The sequence below is a fragment of the Manis javanica genome, chromosome 3, assembly GCF_040802235.1.
Source record: "Manis javanica isolate MJ-LG chromosome 3, MJ_LKY, whole genome shotgun sequence".
Classification (NCBI taxonomy): Eukaryota; Metazoa; Chordata; class Mammalia; order Pholidota; family Manidae; genus Manis; species Manis javanica.
In genome coordinates, this window is record NC_133158.1 from 70725924 (window position 1) to 70753783 (window position 27860).

The 27860-nt window shown below is 38.5% G+C and overlaps 1 protein-coding gene across 1 annotated transcript; it reads right to left on the minus strand.

The window, feature by feature from the left end:
* Positions 1–581: 581 nt before the first annotated feature.
* Positions 582–27860, minus strand: C3H3orf85 (chromosome 3 C3orf85 homolog). The gene is made up of 4 exons (XM_073231697.1): positions 27788–27860; positions 27635–27687; positions 2348–2481; positions 582–960 (listed from the first exon to the last, which is right to left on the minus strand). The coding sequence occupies exons 2-4, from the start codon at positions 27681–27683 to the stop codon at positions 871–873; spliced, it is 273 nt and encodes a 90-aa protein (XP_073087798.1). The 5' UTR covers positions 27684–27687; positions 27788–27860; the 3' UTR covers positions 582–870.

Here is a 27860-nt window from a genome sequence, read left to right on the forward strand (position 1 = left end):
TTTCACATTAATAGTGGCCCACAATCCCCCCAGCTTCTTCCTTGTGTTATATTGAATAAAATGCATGAATTAAAGCCTTTTTCTTTTCTCCACCATATGTGACTTTGAATACAGTGTGTGTGTTTCAACCTAAACATGTAAAATAGGTTGTAATGTTTAATTTATGTGTCAATGGTTATGGAAAATAATAGGGTAAGTGTAGTCCACTGTTCTATAGAGTAAATTTTTCAGTTTTATTGGAAAAGATTAATAAATATACAGGGCCAGTAACTTAGAACTACCATTTCATATTGAAATAAACATAAATATATTATGGACTAGAATGTAAAACTTGCACAAATTCTACAAAACTTCTAAAGAAGTTTGCACTTACAGGTGAGTGACTTCCAGTGAGTTCCTAGTCATGATCTTTTCCATCATGTGAGTTGGTCTTAAAACAGATGGGATTCAGAAAGTGAAAAGTATTGTAAGAAAGGAGAAGAGAACCAACTCCATTTCAGAGGTCCCTCTTCCTTTAATTAGAAAGTAAACTAACTATCCCAAAGAAGAGGCAATAGACAACAAAAACCATGAACAGGGAATAGTAATGATGCCATAGTTTTGTTTTTTATTTCCTTTTCCCATAAAAGTCCCTTTTTGATAAAAGTTAGTACTGCAGTCTTTATTTTCAAGTTCTTGTTTTAAGACCTCCCATGTATTATGAACTTCTAATTCTAGGTCTCTACATGGACTTTCACATGAGATAGATGTAATAAAGAATTGAGCAAATAGCCGGGACTTGCTACCAGGTCTGCAAAGACCATGGTTTTGGTACATTTCCATGCTGAATCCCATCATTTTTGCTCCCCTGATTTAACCAGCTAAGCACGTTTACTGGGCAGTAAACATGTCAAAAGTGAAGGTATTCACATTCAGATAATACTGTGCTGTTGTTCTCAAATTAGTCCATGTTTCACGAGCCTGCAACAAAAGGAAACTCAAGTCATGATCTCTGAGTATGTAAAGTAATTGCATCAATTGTTTTAATGATCATATGGATATTTCCAAAAGACTGAGAGAAATACAGTGGAAGAATAATACCAAATAAGGTTTGGTTTTCACTCTTTTAGTCATCTGTTTACTTCAATGCTCAAATGTTTTGTCATATTTGTGAGATCACTGTAGGAACCCATGTGGTAGAGCCTTGTCACATTACAGTGTCTATTAGTTGATCACAACATTGGCCCACAGTTATAGGCAGGAGTGTACTTGAAAATTTCAATATTTCAGAAAGAAAATACAGTCTACCAGCTTCTGTACCATTTAACTTGCCAAATAAACAAGTGCCTTGTTTTAGTACCTCTAAATGATGCCTGTTAGAGAAAACAGGCATAAAACTGGATACATTATTCAAGCTGGTGGTTTTCACCAGCAAACACTGAGCAGAAACAAACCAATCCTTGTATACTGGTTAAAATTCAGCCACACAGAGTAAGAATAGGACCCAGGTCCAGGAAAGAGATTGCATTCAATTCTTTCAGACTTTATATAACCCTGAGCTTGGTGATAGTGAGAGCCCATGCATGTGGAAAGAACAAACAAATCATTGAGGAATTAATTAATTAATTTGTTATACATTTTTGTTTTCTAAATTGCTAAATGTTAAGAGGGAAATCATGAATAATTGAAATCTTCAGATAATTCAGCAATTTCATTTGGCCCAGAATTTCAATGTTTTCCTCTATCAAAAAAGTAAATGTGGAATAAAACTGGCTAAAAAAGTGTTCTTCTTTGTTTCTCTTGGAATGAGATTTACAAGTGAATAAGAAAATGTACAAAAGGCAAACAAGGAATGACATCAGGGCTTGGATAATTGTCACAGAGGAAAATGAATTCTGAACAACTTAGAACTAAAATGTGACGCAATCCATCCATCCACCTACTGCGACATGTAATAATTTAATGACTTGACTACGTAACGGTCATTCTGCTAGGTCCTGAGAATAATGACCTTAGTGGATAAGACATGCACCTTTGTAGTCTAAGCAGGGAGATTGGGTGCATGAGACAAATAATTTCAGTTTGACATTTACAGAGCTATTCATGTGTGAACAGCATGCAAAGAGGAGAAAAGAAGGAAGGACAAATGTTGCCTTGTAAGAAAGAAGGAAAGAAGGGAAAGACTTCAGAAAGGAGGGACATTTGAGCAGAGTCTTGAAGGAAGACTGGAGTTTACCAGACAAAAGCCACGCTATGGAAAGGAAAGATCAGGGATAGCTCAGGGCAGCCAAAGAGGAAAAATCATGGGGTGGGCTGGAGGTGTGTTAAGTATCGATGGTGAAGGGGCATTTGTTCCTAATGCAAATACCTGATTAGTCAGCATGTTTCCCCACATATTTGGACTGTGATCTGGGTCCCAGTAATCCTGCAAATACATGTGTCTTTTGAGATGTAGGAACTGGTTTGCTGAGTCATCCAATGAAAATGGTGCTCCCAACGCTCCTGTAATTCAGAGTCCAAGAGCACAGCATCTTTTAGAGCATTAATTTACATCTCAGTGTTTCCTCTTTAAGAGACACAGCTGTGGTTTTTGGGAGGCTGGTGCTGGAAAAGAAGGAAATCCTGGAAAAGCTATGCCCTGAGGGAGATGGCTGCTCCTTAGTCCTTTTGCCACCATTGTACTGTCACAACCTTATGTGACCTAGTATAGTACAGGATGAAAACCAGTGCTGTGTGGTGGATGGAGAGTATTTTCAGAGCTTCCAGACACATATGAGAGCCTGCAGACCTGGACTCAAATTCCAGCTCTATCACTTTTTTGGGCAATTTGCTTAATTTCTCTGAGCTCTAGTTTTCTTGCAGGTAAAGAGATATAATTATTACAGAGTATATATATATATTTATATATATAAAATCCTATATTATAATATTATTGTAAGGGTTGGATAAACAGTGGCTACAAACTACCTGGCTCAAACCAGACAGTCAACAGGGTTATTCTTGTATCCTTAGCCTTCCAAAATAGAACATATCTTTCAGTTAGCATTTTAATGGAGTAACAGGTCCATCCTTAAACTGAACAGGCTGGCATTTCATATCTTCTCATTTCAGGATTAGGAAGAAAGATATAATGTATATATTTAAAAGTTTTATCAAACGTACATCACAGTGGTTCAACAGTCCCTCTCCCCATCTTCCATCCCGACACACTCCCCTCCCTCTTGATGACCATTAGTCACTTCTCAGTGTTTATGAGTCTAACACTGTTTTATTCCTTCTGTTTTGCTTTGTTTTAATATTTCACAAATAAGTGAAATCATAAGGTATTTGTCTTTCTCCACCTGCCTTATTTCACTGACATAATACCCTCTAGATTCATCCATGTTGTAGCAAATGGCAGGATTTCTTTTCATTTTATGGCTGAATAATATTCCATTGAGTATATGCACCACATCTTCTTCATCCATTCATCTACTGATGGACGCTTAGGTTACTTTACTGCAAACAATGTGGAAGTAAACATAGGGGTGCATGTATCTTTTTGAATCAGGGATTTTGTTTTCTTTAGGTAAATTCCTAGGAGTGGAATTACTGGGTCAAATGGTATTTCTATTTTTAGCTTTTTGAGGAACCTGCATATTGTTTTCCACAGTGGTTACCAATTTTCAGTGTCACCAACAGTGTAGAGGGTTTCCTATTTCCCTCAACTCTCTCCAGCATTTGTTATTTCTTGTCTTTTGGAGAGTGGCCATTCTAGCTGGTGTGAGATAATATCTCATTGTGGTTTTAATTTGCATTTTCCTGATGATTAGTGATGTGAAGCATCTTTTCATGTGCCTGTTGGCCACTTATACTTCTTCTTTGGAGAAGTGTCTGTCTGAAATTATAATTTTCTAAGTGTAGACCTTCTAGTATTTGAAACTTTAGTAGTTTATATTGTGTTTTCACTCCTAAATAAAACACAATCAGGTTCAGAGTTATAACTTGAATGAATGTAAAGGAAGAACACACTCCTGACCTATTTGTGGTAACAGTACAATCTATTCATTGCTTGTGATAAAGAAGCATTTATTATGAAATTTAATTGTAAGTAACATTACATTAGGTACTCCACAGCTTCATCATTAACAGGCTTCTATTGACAAATGCTCTGTATGGACTAGGTTTACAGTGAACTATGAGATATGAAACCTCTCCTCTATAGGAGACAGGGATGAGGGATACAGGATAAAGCAAGACAACACAGAATTTGATTGTGCTAAGGGACTTCAGGAGAAGGTCTTATTACTGAGCACTGGGGCCCTGGGACATAGCACTCCTTTTCATGGTTAGGGAGATGCTTGACCTATTCTTTGCAGAAAAGATGAAATAAAGCATAGCAGAATGGGAGAAGGGGCACTACCTTTAATTTTCTGCTAGAGGAATGATGTGAGCATATAACATAGGGAATCTACAAGACTGATGTCTGTAAACAATGGTTAGAGGTGACTGGGTTATGTGTTTTTGTGTTTGTATGATGTATTGTTAGTTAAAATTTACTGAGCATCATGCTAAAGACTTTACCTGAATTACCTTCTTTAATACTCACAACAACCCTAAGTTGCACTGTCAATCAGTTCATTTTGCGGTCAAGGAAACTAAGTCACAGAAAAGTTAAATAATATGTTAAAGGGCACACAGCTAGTGGGAGGGGGAGATGGAATTCTCCCTTCAGAGCTACTGCACTACATTATAACTAAGAGACAGGGATGCTTGGAGCCAGGTTACAGTACTACTACTACTAAAAGTCTTCTACACTTATAGAAGAAAAAAAGGAAACAGTCATTATTTACACATTCCCTGATCTCATGCTTTTCCAAGCTTGGCCTTGAACTTTAAGAGTTCTAGTTATTAGCCCTGTCATTTATAGTTTAATTTACCAACTCAGTAAGTTCTATTTCTAAATGCTACCTATTGAAAATGACAATCTCTGTGGATATTATACATTAACCAGGCCACTTCTGGTGCAAAACACTGTACTACTAATGATAGAAAAAAATGACTCAGACATATTCCCTATTAATAAGAAGTTTACAATTTTATTGATTTAAAAATAAAAGACAAAAGTCAACTTCAGAAGATATGAGGATGCCAGGAGTAATACTGTTCTGCAGCTAGTTAATCTAATTCAATGCAATCAAACCAGAATGTCTGCAGAAGCCACTCTCTAAGATGGCCCCCAAAGATAACTGTCTCCCCATTTTCGTATCCTGTGTGGTCCCCTCTGTCATTTAGTAGGTCTCACCTGTGTAGCTGTAGGATACTGTGAAAATGACAGTGTGTGATTTCTGTGGCTAAGTCATAAAAAGACATCTAACTTCTGCCTTCCCCCTCTCTTAGATCCCTTGTTTAAGGGAAGTCACCTGCCATGTTGTGAGAACCCTCAAGCAGCTCTGAGGAGATGCCCACATGGTAAGGAACTGAAGCCTCCCACCAAAAGCCATAAAAAAGCCACTGGGAGCCTGATGCTTTTGTTCTAGTCAAGCCTTCAGATGACTACAGCCTCCACTGAGATCTTTACTGCAACTTCATGAGAGATCCTGACCCAAAATCATTGACCTAAGCCACTCCCAATTTCTTGATCTTCAGAAACTGTGAAATAATAAATACTGCTTCAGCTGCTCAGGTTTGGGGAAATTAGTTATGCTATACAAGATAACTAACACATTGCATTCTCAGCATCTATTAATGTCAAAATAACCTGCTAGAAGGAGGGACATAATAAAGATCAGAGAAGAAATAAACAAAATTGAGAAGAATAAAACAATAGCAAAAATCAACGAAACCAAGAGCTGGTACTTTGAGAAAATAAACAAAATAGATAAGCCTCTAGCCCAACTTATTAAGAGAAAAAGAGAATCAACACAAATCAACATAATCAGAAATGAGAATGGAAAAATCACGACAGACTCCACAGAAATACAAAGAATTATTAAAGACTACTATGAAAACCTATATGCCAACAAGCTGGAAAACCTAGAAGAAATGGACAACTTCCTAGAAAAATACAACCTCCCAAGACTGACCAAGGAAGAAACACAAAAGTTAAACAAACCAATTACGAGCAAAGAAATTGAAATGGTAATCAAAAAACTACCCAAGAACAAAACCCTGGGGCCGGACGGATTTAACTCGGAATTTTATCAGACACACAGAGAAGACATAATACCCATTCTCCTTAAAGTGTTCCAAAAAATAGAAGAAGAGGGAATACTCCCAAACTCATTCTATGAAGCCAACATCACCCTAATACCAAAACCAGGAAAAGACCCCACCAAAAAAGAAAATTACAGACCAATATCCCTGATGAATGTAGATGCAAAAATACTCAATAAAATATTATCAAACAGAATTCAACAGTGTATCAAAAGGACCATACACCATGACCAATTGGGATTCATCCCAGGGATGCAAGGATGGTACAACATTCGAAAATCCATCAACATCATCCACCACATCAACAAAAAGAAAGACAAAAACCGCATGATCATCTCCATAGATGCTGAAAAAGCATTTGACAAAATTCAACATCCATTCATGATAAAAACTCTCAGCAAAATGGAAATAGAGGGCACGTACCTCAACATAATAAAGGCCATATATGATAAACCCACAGCCAGCATTATACTGAACAGTGAGAAGCTGAAAGCATTTCCTCTGAGATCTGGAACCAGACAGGGATGCCCACTCTCCCCACTGTTATTTAACATAGTACTGGAGGTCCTAGCCATGGCAATCAGACAAAACAAAGAAATACAAGGAATCCAGATTGGTAAAGAAGAAGTTAAACTGTCACTATTTGCAGATGATATGATACTGTACATAAAAAACCCTAAAGACTCCACTCCAAAACTACTAGAACTGATATCGGAATACAGCAAAGTTGCAGGATACAAAATTAACACACAGAAATCTGTAGCTTTCCTATACACTAACAATGAACCAATAGAAAGAGAAATCAGGAAAACAACTCCATTCACCATTGCATCAAAAAGAATAAAATACCTAGGAATAAACCTAACCAAAGAAGTGAAAGACTTATACTCTGAAAACTACAAGTCACTCTTAAGAGAAATTAAAGGGGACACTAATAAATGGAAACTCATCCCATGCTCATGGCTAGGAAGAATTACTATCGTCAAAATGGCCATCCTGCCCAAAGCAATATACAGATTTGATGCAATCCCTCTCAAATTACCAGCAACATTCTTCAATGAATTGGAACAAATAATTCAAAAATTCATATGGAAACACCAAAGACCCCGAATAGCCAAAGCAATCCTGAAAAAGAAGAATAAAGTAGGGGGGATCTCACTCCAACTTCAAGCTCTACTACAAAGCCATAGTAATCAAGACAATTTGGTACTGGCACAAGAACAGAGCCACAGACCAGTGGAACAGATTAGAGACTCCAGACATTAACCCAAACATATATGGTCAATTAATATTTGATAAAGGAGCCATGGACATATAATGGCAAAATGACAGTCTCTTCAACAGATGGTGCTGGCAAAACTGGACACCTACATGTAGGAGAATGAAACTGGACCATTGTCTAACCCCATATACAAAGGTAAACTCAAAATGGATCAAAGACCTGAATGTAAGTCATGAAACCATTAAACTCTTGGAAAAAAACATAGGCAAAAACCTCTTAGACAGAAACATGAGTGACCTCTTCTTGAACATATCTCCCCGGGCAAGGAAAACAACAGCAAAAATGAGCAAGTGGGACTACATTAAGCTGAAAAGCTTCTGTACAGCGAAAGACACCATCAATAGAACAAAAAGGAACCCTACAGTATGGGAGAATATATTTGAAAATGACACATCCGATAAAAGCTTGACGTCCAGAATATATAAAGAGCTCACATGCCTCAACAAACAAAAAACAAATAACCCAATTAAAAAATGGGCAGAGGAACTGAACAGACAGTTCTCTAAAAAAGAAATACAGATGGCCAAGAGACACATGAAAAGATGCTCCACATCGCTAATTATCAGAGAAATGCAAATTAAAACTACAATGAGGTATCACCTCACACCAGTAAGGAAGGCTGCCATCCAAAAGACAAACAACAACAAATGTTGGCGAGGCTGTGGAGAAAGGGGAACCCTCCTACACTGCTGGTGGGAATGTAAATTAGTTCAACCATTGTGGAAAGCAGTATGGAGGTTCATCAAAATGCTCAAAACAGACCTACCATTTGACCCAGGAATTCCACTCCTAGGAATTTACCCTAAGAACGCAGCAATCAAGTTTGAGAAAGACAGATGCACCCCTATGTTTACCGCAGCACTATTTACAATAGCCAAGAATTGGAAGCAACCTAAATGTCCATCGGTAGATGAATGGATAAAGAAGATGTGGTACATATACACAATGGAATACTACTCAGCCATAAGAAGTGGAAAAATCCAACCATTTGCAGCAACATGGATGGAGCTGGAGAATATTATGCTCAGTGAAATAAGCCAAGCAGAGAAAGAGAAATACCAAATGATTTCACTCATCTGAGGAGTATAGGAACAAAGGAAAAACTGAAGGAACAAAACAGCAGCGGAATTACAGAACCCAAAAATGGACTAACAGGTACCAAAGGGAAAGGAACTGGGGAGGATGGGTGGGCAGGGAGGGATAAGAGGGGGGAAGAAGAAGGGGGGTATTAAGATTAGCATGCATGGGGGGGAGGGAGAAAGGGGAGGGTGGGCTGCACAACACAGAGAGGACAAGTAGTGACTCTACAACATTTTGCTAAGCTGATGGACAGTAACCGTAATGTGGTTGTTAGGGGGGACCTGATATAGGAGAGAGCATAGTAAACATAGTATTCTTCATGTAAGTATAGATTAAAAATTAAAAAAAGAATAAAAAGAAAGAAAGAAAGAAAGAAAAGGGGGATTACTCCTTGATAGGGTAAAACTATTGGTAAATCAAAGATCAACTCATGCTTTAAATATCCTTAATGTTGATCACTTAAAGGGTGTCAGATGATCAGCCATGGAGGTACTCTTTTCTGATAATATTCCTTTCTCTTAATAAAAAAAAAAAAAAAGCAGTTACTGTGTGCTGACCTCCAATGAGTTCTGCACAATGGTATAGAGGGCATGTCAAAGTGTGGGCAAAGGGTCTGTTTGTTTCTATGCAGAAGATCAAGGCCTAGCTTGGATACCCAGAAAATGAACTAAGATACGATATGAGGAGGAGCTTCCAGCATCAGCACTCTCTGGAGGACTTGTGCCGGGGGATGATCATCAAAAAGCCTCCACAGGGATCCGGATGATGCTGCGGTTGTGGCTGCATCCAGCCCACCGTCTCCTGGACTTGCCATAGGAATGAGGAGGGAGATGTCTAGGCTGGCATGTGCATACAGTGAGACAATGAATTTGACCGGATCTGTACTGTTGGAACTCAACCAGAAGTTGGGAGGGGTGCAAGGTGTAGCACTCCAAAATCTTATGACTATAGACTATCTCCGGTTAAAAGAACATATGGGATGTGAACAGATCCCAGAAATGGGCTGCTTTAATTTGTCTGATTTCTCTCAGACTGTTCAAGTACAGTTGAACAATATCCATCATATATCATAGACAAATTTTCACAAATGCCTAGGGTGCCTAACTGGTTTTCTTGGCTTCACTGGAGATGGATGGTAATTATAGATTTGCTTTGTTTATGTCACCGTATTCCTATTATGTTAATATGTGTGTGCAAATTAGTTAGTAGTTTAAAACCTATACATACTTAAGGTACTCTACAAGAAGATATGTCAAAGAAATAATCAATCCTCCCATGTTTCCTTCCACATGCTACATCTGTAGCTTTTCTTCTTTCTTCCTAATTACAACCCTTAAATAGAATTCATGCCTCATATCGAATTTACTGAGTATCATAATTCCTCCAGGTGGTAAAGATACCTCGAGACAAGTGCTGGGCATAGAAGCCACAGGGCATAAATCTGCAAAGAAGTAAAAAGCTAGCCTTTTCAAACAATATGGCTTCTCTCTCACATACCAACTTTACATTTCCCTGTATGGCCCCGGAAGATGACTGGTTAGCCAGAAATGGGTAAGATTCCTCAAGGCAGGAACAACCTAAGACAGGCACAGTCGCAGGGGGGCCATCAGGTGAGAATTTGGGGATCAACAGAGGTGAGGCTCAGAACCTCACCCCCCCCTGCTTTGAGAGAAATCTTCTGCATCCGTGGATGTTTTGCTGCCCTTGTCTAGCCTGGACTAATACTTAGTCCATAGGCACACACCTGATCATCTGATCATCTACATTTGCCCTCTAACAGCACTAAACTATGTTTTCTACCTTTATCTTGCATCTACCTACCACTTCAGCATTTTATTAAAAATAAAAATAATAATAATAATAAAGGGAGAAATGTGGGATCAACATACAAATCAAGTACAAAAATCAAACGAATATTCATATTTGACCTGATTGTTTATAGGTCATAATGCGTGATCAAAACCGAAAGTTTCTGTGATGAATGCCCTTATACTGTTTACCATGTAAGAATTTATTCACTATGTAAGAATTCGTTCACCATGTAAGAACTTGTTCGTTATGCTTCAGAAGATTGGAGACTGATGAGAATTAGACTTGAGATGGATTAATGATTGTACATTGAGCATTGACCCCCCTATACTGAATTTTATTGTTGTTAACAACCATTTGATCAATAAATATGAGAGATGCCCTCTCAAAAAAAAAAAAAACCTGCTAATCTTTAGAGTTGAGACTAGGATGAGGCAAGGGAGAACCCCAGGGCATAAAATATAAGAAGAAACTCATTCTCAGGGGTATGCAAACTTTGAACCATAAGACCTCCCTTTGTCTCACCCTAGTCCTTGTTCTGGTAATCACTGTAACCCTTGCACTAAGTAACTCTCATTACATTCAGAATTCATAAACAATTATAAGAATACATATTGTGACCAGACCATTTGAAGAGGGAGAGATAAATTCTGATATTGGCATGGAGGTATAACAGAAAAATTGGTTTTGAGTTGACCTTGAAAGCATATATAACATTTCCAAGTCAGAAAGAAGGGAGTAGGAACAAAGAGCATGTATTCCAGGCTGAAGGAGATTGGAAATCTGAGGAACAGAGGGCAAGTAAGGCTCCGGCTCAGTGACCCTCACTCTGCCACTGTGATTGCAAGGTAGGAGATGTGGTCAGTAATAGGTTGGAAAGAAAAGCTGGAGCTCAATTCTGAAGGATTATTACTGTCATGCCAAGGAGTTTGAACTTTATTCTGTAAATAACTATCATTTCTGAACAAGAAAATGATCGGCCCAGATTTATTTTTTTTTGTTTTATTATGATAAAATGTACATAACAAAAAAACTTACCATTGAACTATTTTTAATTATACAATTCAGTGGCACCAATAACTTCACAATATTGTGCAACTATCACCACTATCTCCAGAACATTTTCATCATCCCAAATAGAAATTCTGTACCCTTTAAAAACAAAACTTTCATTATTGGAACTCCAGCCTTTGGTAACCACCCTTAACTTTCTATCTCTATGAACTTGCTTGTTCGACGTTCCTCATATAAGGGGAATCATGTGATATTTGTCCTTTTGTGTCTGACTTAATAATATCTTCAAGGTTTATCCATGTTGTAACAAATGTCCCCAGTGCATTCCTTTTTAAGGGTGAATAATATTATATATTATATACCAACATTTTGTTTATCCATTCACAGATTCACTTTTGAAAGCTCCTTTGTCAGTGGTGTGGAGGGCAGACGGTAAGAGGAAGCTGAGTGAGAGACGTGAGCTCGGAGATTTCCTCTAATGGCTCAGATGAGAGATAAGTAGGACATGAATCAGGTAAGGGACAGCAGGATTGGATGATAGGATTGATTGGGAGAAAATGGGGAATTCTCATTGGTCTGGGCTGACTAATGAGGACTGATGAGCACTGAAGTTTTGGTTTTAGCTGAGATGTGTTAATAGGTGACTTTTTAAATTTCTCTTCATTTTCTTTGAAGAAAAGTTGTTAATTACGGTGTTACTTACTAATGTTTAATGTGTACTTTTTCTGTCTTAAAAAAAGTGTTTTTCAAAATAAAGGGAGAGTGGGTAGGCAAAGTAGACCAATACTATAAATATCTAATAAAAATTTCTGAATAAATTATGTTGAGGATATATTTTATAGCTATGTAATGAAAGCACAGTAATTGCTTAAGAAAGTGTTACTTGGAATCATCCAAAAGTAAAATCAATATTCTGCACCATAATTATCCTGGTGCATGGTACAATCACTAAGAAAAAAATGCTGTCACATAAATCTTGACAGAAAATCATGCTTTAGAATATAAACCATGCTATTTTAAGCTCTAGTAATTCTGTCTTTTGTAAATGTCCTATCTTTTTGCTCATGGGAAATGTTTCAGTGATACAGTTCTCCCTGCTCTCACCCAGAACAAAGCACCTACCTCAGTGTTATGTGCCCAACAGGCATCCAATAAATATTAATTGTTTGTGATAATAACACCACTTATGAAAGTGACAGAAAGTAGTATTTATTATCCTACTTTACAAATGAGAAAATTGACACACAGAGATGAAATGACTCACTCGAGGTCACATAGTAAGTCAGCGGCAGGCCTGGAAATAAAATGCAAGTAATACAGAAGGACAGGCTATTATCCTCTCTGCTTGAGAAATTTCTCCTTCCTTTGTCATTCTGCCTGATCAGCCTTGAAAGTTAGTGAGAGCAAGATCAGAGTTTTGTGTTTGTAAGCCTATGTAATACTGCTGGGGTTTGAAAACTGACCTCTCGATTTTATTACTATGTTGGTTTTCAAATGGCTGGCTTTTTAAAAATGTAGGCACTATCACCCAGGTTAATGTCTTTTTTAAACTTTATAATCATAAGCTATAAAAAAATCTTCCTCTTTTTCTTTCCAAGTCCCTGTACACCCTCCTTCCTTTCACTCCATATCATAGTTAGTTTTAATAGGATCTGTCAAGCTTAGTTCTCCTACCCAAATATTTTTTGAATATCATGTGCAGAAAATTCTGTACAGCAGAAATAAGGCAGACACTTGAGGGTACAGAGACATTCATGACCACAGCTCTCCCTCCACAAGCCAAGAAAGATCAGAGATTTGGTGTCTTATCCTGGCCCTGCCAGTGACTGACTAGGTCACCAGCCACTTCTTACTCCTGCACCTCCATTTCCTGTTCTGTAAAACAAGGCTGGCTCATATGATCTCTAAGGTCTCTCCAGCACTAATATTTTTAACTGAAATGTATTCATAACAAATAGGTCATTAAACAAAAATTACTTTCTCTGCATGGTGTTATATCATTGGAAGCAAATCAAATATGCTAAGTGGACAGAGCTCCTATGACCATCAAGGAGCTTACATACTGAGAAATTCAGCACAGAAACAAATAAGTACAAGAGAAGTCAAAACAAACCTAGCCAATAATAAAAGCAAAACAGATAAAAATTTATTCACAGTATACATAGAGATGAGTGGGCAGGATGGGAGTATCAGAAGCTGTGTAATGAGAAATGCAGACTCCCTATATTGCCATCAGCCAAGGAAGGTTGAAAGGAGTGTATAAATTTGATAGTGGAAAAATGACTGAATGGTCTACACTATGCACATGATCATGAAATTGATATTTGTGGTGGGAATCTATACACTAAAAAGAACAGAAAGCCTAATGTGAAACTTAAGGATTAAAGAACAGATTCTAGTGACTTGATTCCTATTTTCTTCCATATCAAGGAAACTCATTTAGTTATCCCAGGCCTCTCTTTTCCCCTTTAGGTACTCTGCTCCTCAGGGCAGTGCCTCATTATTTGGTAAACCCAAGAAGCATAACTTGGCATGTCCCGTTAGCTCTCCTTTCTTCCTCTTGAGAGTGAGCTGGTCTCAAGGGCACACTTTTGCAATTGGATATGAAATTTGCCAAATTCTGGGTCCAGTCCTTCAGGCCCTTTCCATCTTAAAATTATGTTTCATGTTCCAAGTTAGCTTTTCTCGGTAATAAAGGAAATGGGTTTCTTCCATAATCATCCTTGGATTACTTTTCAACTTGATCAAAACCAGACTAAAAAGGTGTCAAAAGGTGGCTCAGAGAATCCAACAGGTTTGCTGTCTCAAAGCCTCACTAAGAAACAAGAAAAAGAAACACAGACCAGGGCTTTCCAACCACTAGGAGCTCGTCATCCTTGGGCTGCCATGACTGTGAATTCCTTCCCTCATGTTACCTTCAATGTCTGTTGATCTGTGAAATAAATGTGGCAGGATTTAGTGGGTGGAAGACACAAAAATGTCTGGTAGTTCCACAGGACAGGCCCACAATTAGCTATTTCCTTTAGGGGCTGGCGATACTGACATGTATAGTGTTACCTTCTACCTGGTACTGGAGATGTAGAATAAATACTACAGTTTTGTCACAAGTTCAAAAATTCTTAGATATGAGATACCAAAAGAAAAGCATCTAGCACTTAGTATAAGCAATTAAAGAGTAACATTTATTATTTACTACTTTTATTTGACTGAGTGCCTGTCTTTACCCTTAAAATGTTTGTCTTAGGGGCGGGAGCCAAGATGGCGGCGTGAGTAGAGCAGTGGAAATCTCCTCCCAAAAACACATAGAGCTATGAAAATATAACAAAGAAAAATCTTCCTAAAATAGAGACCACAGGACACAGGACAACATCCAGACCACATCCACACCTGCAAGAACCCAGCGTCTTGTGAAGGGGGTAAGATACAAGCCCCAGCCCGGCGGGACCCGAGCGCCCCTCCCCCCGACTCCCGGCGGGTGGAGAGAAACCGGAGCAGTTTTTTTTTTTTGGCGAGCGCTTTTTGGAAGCCTTAGAGGGACGGGCCCCCGTTGCTGGGGAGGCAGGGTGGCGGGACCGGTGAGGAGGTGCCTGGGAACGGCGCCGGAGGACAAAGAATATCCCGCGTTTCTCCCTGCGAGACCTGGGGGCGGGTGCCTGAGACCGGTGCCTGAGGACGGAGGAGGTCGCGCGTTTTTCCCCCTTTTTTTTTTTCTCTTTTTGGCAAGCGCTTTTTGGAAGCCTTGAAGGGACGGGGACCCCAGTGCTAGGGAGGCACGGTGGCGGGACTGGTGAGCGGGTGGCTGGGACCGGCGCCTGAGGACAAAGAATATCCCCCGTTTTTCCCTGCGGGACCGGTGGGCGGGTGCCTGAGACCGGCACTTGAGGACAGAGGAAATCGCGCGTTTTTCCCCTTTTTTTTTTTCTCTTTTCTGCGAGTGCTTTTTGGAAGCCTAAAAGGGACAGGGACCCCGGTGCTAGGGAGGCAGGGCGGCGGGACTGGTGAGCGGGTGCGTGGGACCAGTGCCTGAGGACCAAGAATATTGAGCGTTCCTTCCCTGCGGGACCGGTGGGTGGGTGCTTTTTGGAAGCCTTGAAAGGACAGGGACCCTGGTGCTAGGGAGACAGGGCAGCAGGACCAGTGCGCGGGTGCCTGGGACCGGCACCTGAGGAAAAAAAAAAAAAATCGCGTGTTTTTTCTTTTTTTTTTCCTTTCTGTTCCCTCTCTCATTGTTGCTGTTGTTGTTTTGGTTTGGAGAGTGCTTTTTGGAAATCTTAAAGGGGCAGGACAGGTCACTTAGACCAGAAGCAGGGAATCTGGGGATCTCTGGGTACTCTAACCCCCTGGGCAGCAGGGAGCACAGAGGCCCCTTACGGAGATAAATAGTCTCCTGGCTGCTCCCCCTCTAACGGGGCTCCACCATTTTGGAGGAACAGCCCCAGCCAGGCCAAGCCCACAGCAACAGTGGAGATAAACCCCAAAGCAACTGGGCAGGAAGCAGAAGCCCTGTCTGCGCACAGCTGCCCAGCACAAGCCACTAGAGGTCGCTATTCTCCCAGGAAAAGGCTACAAACCAACAAGAAGGGAAGCTCTTCCAGCGGTCACTTGTACCAGCTCTGCAGACTATCTCTATCACCATGAAAAGGCAAAACTACAGGCAGACAAAGATCACAGAGACAACACCTGAGAAGGAGACAGACCTAACTAGTCCTCCTGAAAAAGAATTCAAAATAAAAATCATGAACATGCTGACAGAGATGCAGAAAAAAATGCAAGAGCAATGGGATGAGATGCAGAGAAAAATGCAAGAGCAGTGGGATGAGATGCAGAGAAAAATGCAAGAGCACTGGGATGAAGTCCGGAAGGAGATCACAGATGTCAGGAAAGAGATCACAGAAGTGAAACAATCCCTGGAAGGATTTATAAGCAGAATGGATAAGATGCAAGAGGCCATTGAAGGAATAGAAGCCAGAGAACAGGAACGTATAGAAGCTGACATAGAGAGAGATAAAAGGATCTCCAGGAATGAAACAACACTAAGAGAAATATGTGACCAATACAAAAGGAAAAACATTCGTATTATAGGGATACCAGAAGAGGAAGAAAGAGGAAAAGGGATAGAAAGTGTCTTTGAAGAAATAATTGCTGAAAACTTCCCCAAACTGGGGGAGGAAATAATCGAACAGACCATGGAATTATACAGAACCCCCAACAGAAAGGATCCAAGGAGGACAACACCAAGACACATAATAATTAAAATGGCAAGGATCAAGGACAAGGAAAGAGTTTTAAAGGCAGCTAGAGAGAAAAAGGTCACCTATAAAGGAAAACCAATCAGGCTAACATCAGACTTCTCAACAGAAACCCTACAGGCCAGAAGAGAATGGCATGATATACTTAATGCAATGAAACAGAAGGGCCTTGAACCAAGGATACTGTATCCAGCACGACTATCATTTAAATATGATGGTGGGATCAAACAATTCCCAGACAAGCAAAAGCTGAGGGAATTTGCTTCCCACAAACCACCTCTACAGGGCATCCTACAGGGACTGCTCTAGATGGGAGCACCCCTAAAAAGAGCACAGAACAAAACACACAACATATGAAGAAGGGAGGAGGAGGAATAAGAAGGGAGAGAAGAAAAGACTCTCCAGACAGTGTATATAACAGCTCAATAAGCGAGCTAAGTTAGGCAGTAAGATACTAAAGAAGCTAACCTTGAACCTTTGGTAACCACGAATCTAAAGCCTGCAATGGCAATAAGTACATATCTTTCAATAGTCACCCTAAATGTAAATGGACTTAATGCACCAATCAAAAGACATAGAGTAATAGAATGGATAAAAAAGCAAGACCCATCTATATGCTGCTTACAAGAAACTCACCTTAAACCCAAAGATAAGCATAGACTAAAAGTCAAGGGATGGAAAAACATATTTCAGGCAAACAACAGTGAGAAGAAAGCAGGGGTTGCAGTACTAATATCAGACAAAATAGACTTCAAAACAAAGAAAGTAACAAGAGATAAAGAAGGCCACTACATAATGATAAAGGGCTTAGTCCAACAAGAGGATATAACCATTCTAAATATATATGCACCCAATACAGGAGCACCAGCATATGTGAAGCAAATACTAACAGAACTAAAGAGGGAAATAGACTGCAATGCATTCATTGTAGGAGACTTCAACACACCACTCACCCCAAAGGATAGATCCACCGGGCAGAAAATAAGTAAAGACACACAGGCACTGAACAACACACTAGAACAGATGGACCTAATAGACATCTATAGAACTTTACATCCAAAAGCAACAGGATATACATTCTTCTCAAGTGCACATGGAACATTCTCCAGAATAGACCACATACTAGCTCACAAAAAGAGCCTCAGTAAATTCCACAATATTGAAATTCTACCAACCAATTTTTCAGACCACAAAGGTATGAAAGTAGAAATAAATTCTACAAAGAAAACAAAAAGGCTCACAAACACATGGAGGCTTAACAACATGCTACTAAATAATCAATGGATCAATGAACAAATCAAAATAGAGATCAAGGAATATATAGAAACAAATGACATCAACAACACTAAGCCCCAACTTCTGTGGGATGCAGCGAAAGCAGTCTTAAGAGGAAAGTATATAGCAATCCAGGCACACTTGAAGAAGGAAGAACAATCCCAAATGAATAGTCTAACATCACAATTATTAAAACTGGAAAAAGAAGAACAAATGAGGCCTAAAGTCAGCAGAAGGAGGGACATAATAAAGATCAGAGAAGAAATAAACAAAATTGAGAAGAATAAAACAATAGCAAAAATCAACGAAACCAAGAGCTGGTTCTTTGAGAAAATAAACAAAATAGATAAGCCTCTAGCCCAACTTATTAAGAGAAAAAGAGAGTCAACACAAATCAACATAATCAGAAATGAGAATGGAAAAATCACGACAGACTCCACAGAAATACAAAGAATTATTAAAGACTACTATGAAAACCTATATGCCAACAAGCTGGAAAACCTAGAAGAAATGGACAACTTCCTAGAAAAATACAACCTCCCAAGACTGACCAAGGAAGAAACACAAAAGTTAAACAAACCAATTACAAGCAAAGAAATTGAAACAGTAATCAAAAAACTACCCAAGAACAAAACCCCGGGGCCAGACGGATTTACCTCGGAATTTTATCAGACACACAGAGAAGATATAATACCCATTCTCCTTAAAGTGTTCCACAAAATAGAAGAAGAGGGAATACTCCCAAACTCATTCTATGAAGCCAACATCACCCTAATACCAAAACCAGGCAAAGACCCCACCAAAAAAGAAAATTACAGACCAATATCCCTGATGAACGTAGATGCAAAAATACTCAATAAAATATTAGCAAACAGAATTCAACAGTATATCAAAAGGATCATACACCATGACCAAGTGGGGTTCATCCCAGGGATGCAAGGATGGTACAACATTCGAAAATCCATCAACATCATCCACCACATCAACAAAAAGAAAGACAAAAACCACATGATCATCTCCATAGATGCTGAAAAAGCATTTGACAAAATTCAACATCCATTCATGATAAAAACTCTCAGCAAAATGGGAATAGAGGGCAAGTACCTCAACATAATAAAGGCCATATATGATAAACCCACAGCCAGCATTATACTGAACAGCGAGAAGCTGAAAGCATTTCCACTGAGATCGGGAACCAGACAGGGATGCCCACTCTCCCCACTGTTATTTAACATAGTACTGGAGGTCCTAGCCACGGCAATCAGACAAAACAAAGAAATACAAGGAATCCAGATTGGTAAAGAAGAAGTTAAACTGTCACTATTTGCAGATGATATGATACTGTACATAAAAAACCCTAAAGACTCCACTCCAAAACTACTAGAACTGATATCGGAATACAGCAAAGTTGCAGGATACAAAATCAACACACAGAAATCTGTAGCTTTCCTATACACTAACAACGAATCAATAGAAAGAGAAATCAGGAAAACAATTCCATTCACCATTGCATCAAAAAGAATAAAATACCTAGGAATAAACCTAACCAAGGAAGTGAAAGACTTATACTCTGAAAACTACAAGTCACTCTTAAGAGAAATTAAAGGGGACACTAATAAATGGAAACTCATCCCATGCTCATGGCTAGGAAGAATTAATATCGTCAAAATGGCCATCCTGCCGAAAGCAATATACAAATTTGATGCAATCCCTCTCAAATTACCAGCAACATTCTTCAATGAATTGGAACAAATAATTCAAAAATTCATATGGAAACACCAAAGACCCCGAATAGCCAAAGCAATCCTGAAAAAGAAGAATAAAGTAGGGGGGATCTCACTCCCCAACTTCAAGCTCTACTACAAAGCCATAGTAATCAAGACAATTTGGTACTGGCACAAGAACAGAGCCACAGACCAGTGGAACAGATTAGAGACCCCAGAAATTAACCCAAACATATATGGTCAATTAATATTTGATAAAGGAGCCATGGACATACAATGGCAAAATGACAGTCTCTTCAACAGATGGTGCTGGCAAAACTGGACAGCTACATGTAGGAGAATGAAACTGGACCATTGTCTAACCCCATATACAAAGGTAAACTCAAAATGGATCAAAGACCTGAATGTAAGTCACGAATCCATTAAACTCTTGGAAAAAAACATAGGCAAAAACCTCTTAGACATAAACATGAGTGATCTCTTCTTGAACATATCTCCCCGGGCAAGGAAAACAACAGCAAAAATGAGCAAGTGGGACTACATTAAGCTGAAAAGCTTCTGTACAGCGAAAGACACCATCAATAGAACAAAAAGGAACCCTACAGTATGGGAGAATATATTTGAAAATGACAGATCTGATAAAGGCTTGACGTCCAGAATATATAAAGAGCTCACACGCCTCAACAAACAAAAAACAAATAACCCAATTAAAAAATGGGCAGAGGAACTGAACAGACAGTTCTCCAAAAAAGAAATACAGATGGCCAAGAGACACATGAAAAGATGCTCCACATCGCTAATTATCAGAGAAATGCAAATTAAAACTACAATGAGGTATCACCTCACACCAGTAAGGATAGCTGCCATCCAAAAGACAAACAACAACAAATGTTGGCGAGGCTGTGGAGAAAGGGGAACCCTCCTACACTGCTGGTGGGAATGTAAATTAGTTCAACCATTGTGGAAAGCAGTATGGAGGTGCATCAAAATGCTCAAAACAGACCTACCATTTGACCCAGGAATTCCACTCCTAGGAATTTACCCTAAGAACGCAGCAATCAAGTTTGAGAAAGACAGATGCACTCCTATGTTTACCGCAGCACTATTTACAATAGCCAAGAATTGGAAGCAACCTAAATGTCCATCTGTAGATGAATGGATAAAGAAGATGTGGTACATATACACAATGGAATACTACTCAGCCATAAGAAGTGGAAAAATCCAACCATTTGCAGCAACATGGATGGAGCTGGAGAGTATTATGCTCAGTGAAATAAGCCAAGCGGAGAAAGAGAAATACCAAATGATTTCACTCATCTGAGGAGTATAGGAACAAAGGAAAAACTGAAGGAACAAAACAGCAGCAGAATTACAGAACCGAAAAATGGACTAACAGGTACCAAAGGGAAAGGAACTGGGGAGGATGGGTGGGCAGGGAGGGATAAGGGGGGGGAAGAAGAAGGGGGGTATTAAGATTAGCATGCATGGGGGGGAGGGAGAAAGGGGAGGGTGGGCTGCACAACACAGAGAGGACAAGTAGTGACTCTACAACATTTTGCTAAGCTGAGGGACAGTAACCGTAATGTGGTTGTTAGGGGGGACCTGATATAGGGGAGAGCATAGTAAACATAGTATTCTTCAGGTAAGTGTAGATTAAAAATTTAAAAAAAAAAAAAAGAAAGAAAGAAAGAAAAGGGGGATTACTCCTTAACAGGATAAAACTATTGGTAAATCAAAGATCAACGCATGCTTTAAATATCCTTAATGTTGATCACTTAAAGGGTGTCAGATGATCAGCTATGGAGGTACTCTTTTCTGATAATATTCCTTTCTCTTAATTAAAAAAAAAAAAAAAAAGCAGTTACTGTGTGCTGACCTCCAATGAGTTCTGCACAGTGGTATAGAGGGCATGTCAAAGTGTGGGCAAAGGGTCTGTTTGTTTCTACGCAGAAGATCAAGGCCTAGCTTGGATACCCAGAAAATGAACTAAGATACGATATGAGGAGGAGCTTCCGGCATCAGCACTCTCTGGAGGACTCGTGCCGGGGGATGATCCTCAAAAAGCCTCCACAGGGATCCGGACGATGCTGCGGTTGTGGCTGCATCCAGCCCACCATCTCCTGGACTTGCCATAAGAAGGAGGAGGGAGATGTCTAGGCTGGCATGTGCATACAGTGAGACAACGAATTTGACTGGATCTGTACTGTTGGAACTCAACCAGGAGTTGGGAGGGGTGCAAGTTGTAGCACCCCAAAATCTCATGACTATAGACTATCTATGGTTAAAAGAACATATGGGATGTGAACAGATCCCAGAAATGGGCTGCTTTAATTTGTCTGATGGTTCAAGTACAGTTGGAAAATATCCATCATATCATAGATAAATTTTCACAAATGCCTAGGGTGCCTAAATGGTTTTCTTGGCTTCACTGGAGATGGCTCGTAATTATAGATTTGCTTTGTTTATGTCACCGTATTCCTATTATGTCAATATGTGTGTGCAAATTAGTTAGTAGTTTAAAACCTATACATACTTAAGGTACTATACAAGAAGATATGTCAAAGAAATAATCAATCCTCCCAAGTTTCCTTCATATGCTACATCTATAGCTTTTCTTCTTCCTTCCTAATTACAAACTTTAAATAGAATTCGTGCCTCATATCGAATTTACCGAGTATCATAATTCCTCCAGGTGGTAAAGATACCTCGAGACAAGTGCTGGGCATAGAAGCCACAGGGCATAAATCTGCAAAGAAGTAAAAAGCTAACCTTTGCAAACAATATGGCTTCTCTCTCACTTACCAACTTTACATTTCCCTGTATGGCCCCGGAAGATGACTGGTTAGCCAGAGACGGGTAAGATTCCTCAAGGGAGGAACAACCTAAGACAGGCACAGTCGCAGGGGGGCCATCAGGTGAGAATTTGGGGATCAACAGAGGTGAGGCTCAGAACCTCACCCCCCCTGCTTTGAGAGAAATCTTCTGCATCCGTGGATGTCTTGCTGCCCTTGTCTAGCCTGGATTAATACTTAGTCCATAGGCACACACCTGATCATCTGATCATCTACATTTGCCTTCTTACAGCACTAAACTATGTTTTCTACCTTTATCTTGCATCTACCTACCACTTCAGCATTTTATTAAAAATAAAAATAATAATAATAATAGGAGAAATGTGGGATCAACATATAAATCAAGTACAAAAATCAAATGAATATTCATATTTGACCTGATGGTTTATAGGTCATATTGCATGATCAAAACCGAAAGTTTCTGTGATGACTGCCCTTGTACTGTTCACCATGTAAGAATTTATTCACTCTGTAAGAATTCGTTCACCATGTAAGAACTTGTTCGTTATGCTTCAGAAGATTGGAGACTGACGAGAATTAGGCTTGAGATGGATTAATGATTGTACATTGAGCATTGACCCCCCTATACTGAATTTTATTGTTGTTAACAACCATTTGATCAATAAATATGAGAGATGCCCTCTCAAAAAAAAAAAAAACAAAAACAAAAAAAAAAAAAAAAAAACAAAAAACAAACAAACAAAAAAAAAAAAACAAAAAAAACAAAAACAAAAACAAAAAAAAGGTGTATATATGTATGTAGGCATAGAAGAAGTCTTGAAAAATACATGCCAATATGCTCATATGTTTATCTCCAAAGGATTGGATTATGGATGATTTTCTTTCATTTTAATACCTTTGTGTTTTAACTAAATTCCTTTACAATAAGCCTGTATTATTTGTATAATCAAAAATTAATAAAGTTATTTTTTTTTAAATTTAAAAAAAAAAAAATGTTTGTCTTAAAAAAAAAGATGAAATAAGTGCCTAGGCGATTATGTGTGCACACAAATTAAGTACTAAAACAAAGTATAAATGATTACTAGGAATTAAGTACAAAAGAGTGTCAGGAGATATACAGATATCTTGGCAATATGGGGAAATTTTCAAAGGTTTCTAAATGTAGGAGAAAATCTATAATTTTGTGAGAGATCAGAATACTCTTGTTCAGTTTCATATTTTGTAGACCTGAATATTTTATTCTCTGGGTTAAGTAACTAATTTTCTTTAATAATGAAATAGTTGTTTTCTTCTTTCCATTCTAAAACTTTGGTTACTGAGTCAAGAATTGATGGTGGAGGATAGAAGGGTTCTGTTTGTTAAATTGCATTCTCTCACTTTGCTGTAAAAGTTAGAGAATGACAGAAAAGAAATTTGCTTTGAGAAAAAGAAATGTGAAGAAGAAAAAGAAGGAAGAAGGAAAAGACACTAGTCAAGAAAAGAAGTCAGAGGAAAAAGAGATGAAATAAGGGAGGCTGCAAAAGACAGAAAGCTAACATGTTGAAAAGTCATGAAAAGGACAGGGCAAATACAGGTGGGGAAAAGGCAGAGAGCAAGGGAGCAGATGGAAGAAAACTGGAAAAAAAGGGAAGAGACATTGACCTGGAGGACCAGCCCGCAGATCCCTGTCATTTTATTAGGCTGTCTGTTAATAAAATGCTTTCGTAACTGAACTTTTAACTTGGAAACTTCGCTTTATTGATGCCACAATTGCTGATGTGCTGAGTACTTTGAAAAGTAAACAAACTGGTATTACTTGAGTTTAACTTCAATCAACCTTTAAAACAACCTGCTCTCAACACCCTGCTGTATGCATCCCACATACACATTCCCACACACGGCCATGTAATTCTCCAGAACATATCTTTAGAACTGGTAGATCCTTTATTAGTTTTTAATCTTGTGGACAGAGATGTTTATAACTCATTGAGGCAGCATTTTATTCGGTTCAAAGGTGATCTGTGTCACTGCCTATGAGAGTTGATGGAACTCCCACCTCTAGTTCCCACCCTGGCCAGACATGCCACGTGGGTAGGAAAATAGTTTTCCCACAACAATCAGTGTGCTTCAGTGGATCTAGTCACAGACACTGACAGTTTTTTTCCAACCAAGTTATTTCCCCATGTATTTTCACTACCCACTTTCTTGAAAGCATCAATCACAAATCAAAGTGAATAGTAAAATTAAGAACAAAATCTTATAAACCAAACTAAACCTACATCTAGAAATACAGACTCTTCAAGGAATTGGAAGGAGACAGGGGTGACTGAGAAGGGCTGTTCCTTCTATGGCAGAGATGAAGGCAAAGAGGGAAGGATCTGAGGTCCTCACAGGCTCATGGGGAAGAAAAGGTGAGTTTAACAGCTCTTGTTAACAAACCAAATGAACAACAACATAAAAAACTTCAAGACCAGTTGGTCTTGGTTACTAACTGTGCAGTGAACTTTTCCCCATCCAGAACTAGAAGACATACTCATACTGTGTGGGTGATGGGCATGAACCCCCACACTGTTTCATACATGGGTCCACTCCAAAGACTGGTTTACTTACTCAGGGAAACACTTTTCAAATATATGTATTTATCATGTTTCTCCTTTATGTGAAATGGGGCTGTTTGATTTTTAAAAGTGCCTTATTGAGGTCAAAGGGAAGTCCTAAATGTCCCTTTGCCTTCAGCACAACTAGGAACTATCATGGATGGTCCATGGTTACGTCCTGGTTTGGCTGTTTTCTCAGGTAAAGTTCTCAGCTCCCTAATTTCTGACTTTTTCCTGAACCAATGGCTGCAATATTGGCTGTATTATTTTTTCAGGAGGAGATCTTGATGTGTGCCTTGCTGCATATTCCATACCTAGTATTTCAGTGACAGAGGGGACAGTTTGTATAGCAGAGAGAAGAGTTTTGTTCTCGGAAGATGTGGATGTAGAATTTGGGTGTGAATCTGACATCCAGCATTGATTAACTGTGTAACTTAGTTATTTAGCTTCTCCAAGCCTCAGTTTCCTTTGTAAAATGGATATCATAATACCTATTTTGAGAGTGATTATGAGAACTGAACGAAGATAACATATGGAAAGCCCATAACAATGAATAAAGACTTAAAACAGTAGTATTAATATTTGCTGGTTTTATTATGGAGAAGGCAATTCTTGATCTAAATGCTAAAGGGAGGGTTTTTTGTGATGTTGTGTTGTATTGTTTTGTTTTTAATCAAATCATGACACTGGACTTCTAATACTCTGACCAGGAAATCAATTCCAATGTGTATAAATTACTATTTTGACAAAAATCAATAAAATAATCTGAGGACTCTGCTCATAAATTCAATTACTTGAGTAAGGCTCTTCATCTTTTCTGGCTTCAGCATTCCCATTAGAAAAATGGATAATGAGATCTTTCCCTACTTACTCAAAATTAAATTCTGGATAAAGGTAATTTGTTACACAACTAATTTGTAACAGAGAAAACTTTTTTTTTAGTAATTGAAATGGTTGCTTTCTTATTCACCAGTGAAGTGCAGGTGAATACGCTGCATTCTTAAATGAAAGAGCAGAGGGGGAAGCAAAGAAAACTGATTTGAGCTATGATTTCCTATTTTGGAGCTGCATGATTTAGATAGTATCAACTAAGCTAGTTATTAGTGAAACAAATGTATCTTATTCTAAAGACTTCAGTCTCCTCAGCTCATAAGCAGTAAAAGACTTCTTTCTGAGATCTGAAGGGCTCACCCAGCAGCGTCAACGTTCCTGTCCTTACCTTCTGATTCTCAACATGTTATTCCATGAACTTCAGAGACATCATCTTATTTAATTATCTATTTATGATGTGAAGTCAGTCAAACCAATTGTCTTTATAGAAAGACATTATTTCTCCAGTATCCAACTGGAGTTAAAATTAATTCCAACTTAGTTCTTAAGACAGTCTCTAAAAGTCGTTTTGCAGGAACGTTTTCTTTTTGCCAGGTATTTCTGCCCCTGCAGTGTTCACAGGTGAATGTGAGCTAGCGATAGAGTGCTTTTAGCCTCGCAGTCATACACTGCCACCCACTCTAAAGTCAATTGCATGGATCAGCAGCCAAGGCAAAGCATTATACTGGACTATAACCAGCCCATGACTTCAATTTATTGTGTGCTCCCAGATACTCACTTAAAGTGAGCCAGTCTCACATTCTTCATCTGGAAATGTGGGCTGTGACTGAGTGTGATCGTATATATATATATATATATATATATATATATATATATATATATATATATATACACACACATATGCCTTGATGATAATTGGTTAATAGTAACTTGGCTAAAATTTTCCAAGTCATTTATTTAAACATCCTAAATACAATATATAATATTAATTATTAAAACTCTTTCATAAAATTACACATATGCTAGGGAATTAAATGCTAACTATATGTACACACATATCTAGATTTATATTCTAGGTATCTATCTGTATCTCTTTATTTATCCCTGTGTGTGTGTGTGTCTCAAGCAGAATGTATAGGTTTTTTGCATGGGTCTCAAGTTTATCACAAAAGTAGAAATTTATTCTAATTTAGGCATTTTCATCAGAAACACTGATACATTCTAGAGATTTAACTGTGAAAATAATTTAAAGCTTTGTAAGTATTTTCAGTTTGGGTTACCAGAAAAATCAAATGACCTCTCAGTTCAATTCAGATATAAGCCACTGAATTACTGGGTCAATTTGGCAGCAGATCATCTGGCCTCGGGTGCCTTCCTTGATCTGTCTTTAAAACAACACTTCTCTGAGCTATAGCTTGCCTTAAGGGTTAATGCATTCACACTCTCAAAATACCTTCAGGTCTCCACATAATGGTACTATGTACGTATTACAGTTTCTAAAAGGCATTTAATATTTTTTTTGTTCAAGGACATAAGAGCACTTCTTTGGAGGCAGCAGTTAAGTAGACTTCTTAGCAGTAGTAACATGTTCGTACATTAACACATAATTGGGATAAAATGATCACACACACAATTAATGATAACACGTTCAAAACCACAGCATAACATAATATTTGGTTTTCCCAACACTTCAGAAATGGTCTATGAATGAAACACATTTGTCCATTTCTTTGAAAAGTCAAAAGGGGTTATCTATCAATCTAATAATTATAAAACACATGATAACTTAAAAGAAATAAATTCTTACCTATAAGCAATGTTGAACACAGGGCCACTTGAAGCATTTTATAGGCCATGATCCTATTTTGAAAAGAAAAGATTGATTTATTTACATTTAGACTGGGAAAAACTTTAGGGCATATTAGGTATATTCCAGGGGTAAGAAGCACTTGCTCTATACCTAGAAGCCCTATAAGCTGAGGCAAGTCAGAGAGAGGCTGCTGTTGAGATTTTTTTTTTAGATATAACTTCTG

Bases quoted from the DNA above. Each gene is read 5' to 3' on its own strand.
- C3H3orf85 (XM_073231697.1), bottom strand. From the start codon at position 27,683: ATGGCCTATAAAATGCTTCAAGTGGCCCTGTGTTCAACATTGCTTATA. The intron at 2,482-27,634 runs GTAAGAATTTAT...TCTGAATTACAG, and splicing joins GTGTTCAACATTGCTTATAG to GAGCGTTGGGAGCACCATTT. The intron at 961-2,347 runs GTATTTGCATTA...CTTTTGTTGCAG, and splicing joins GAAACATGCTGACTAATCAG to GCTCGTGAAACATGGACTAA.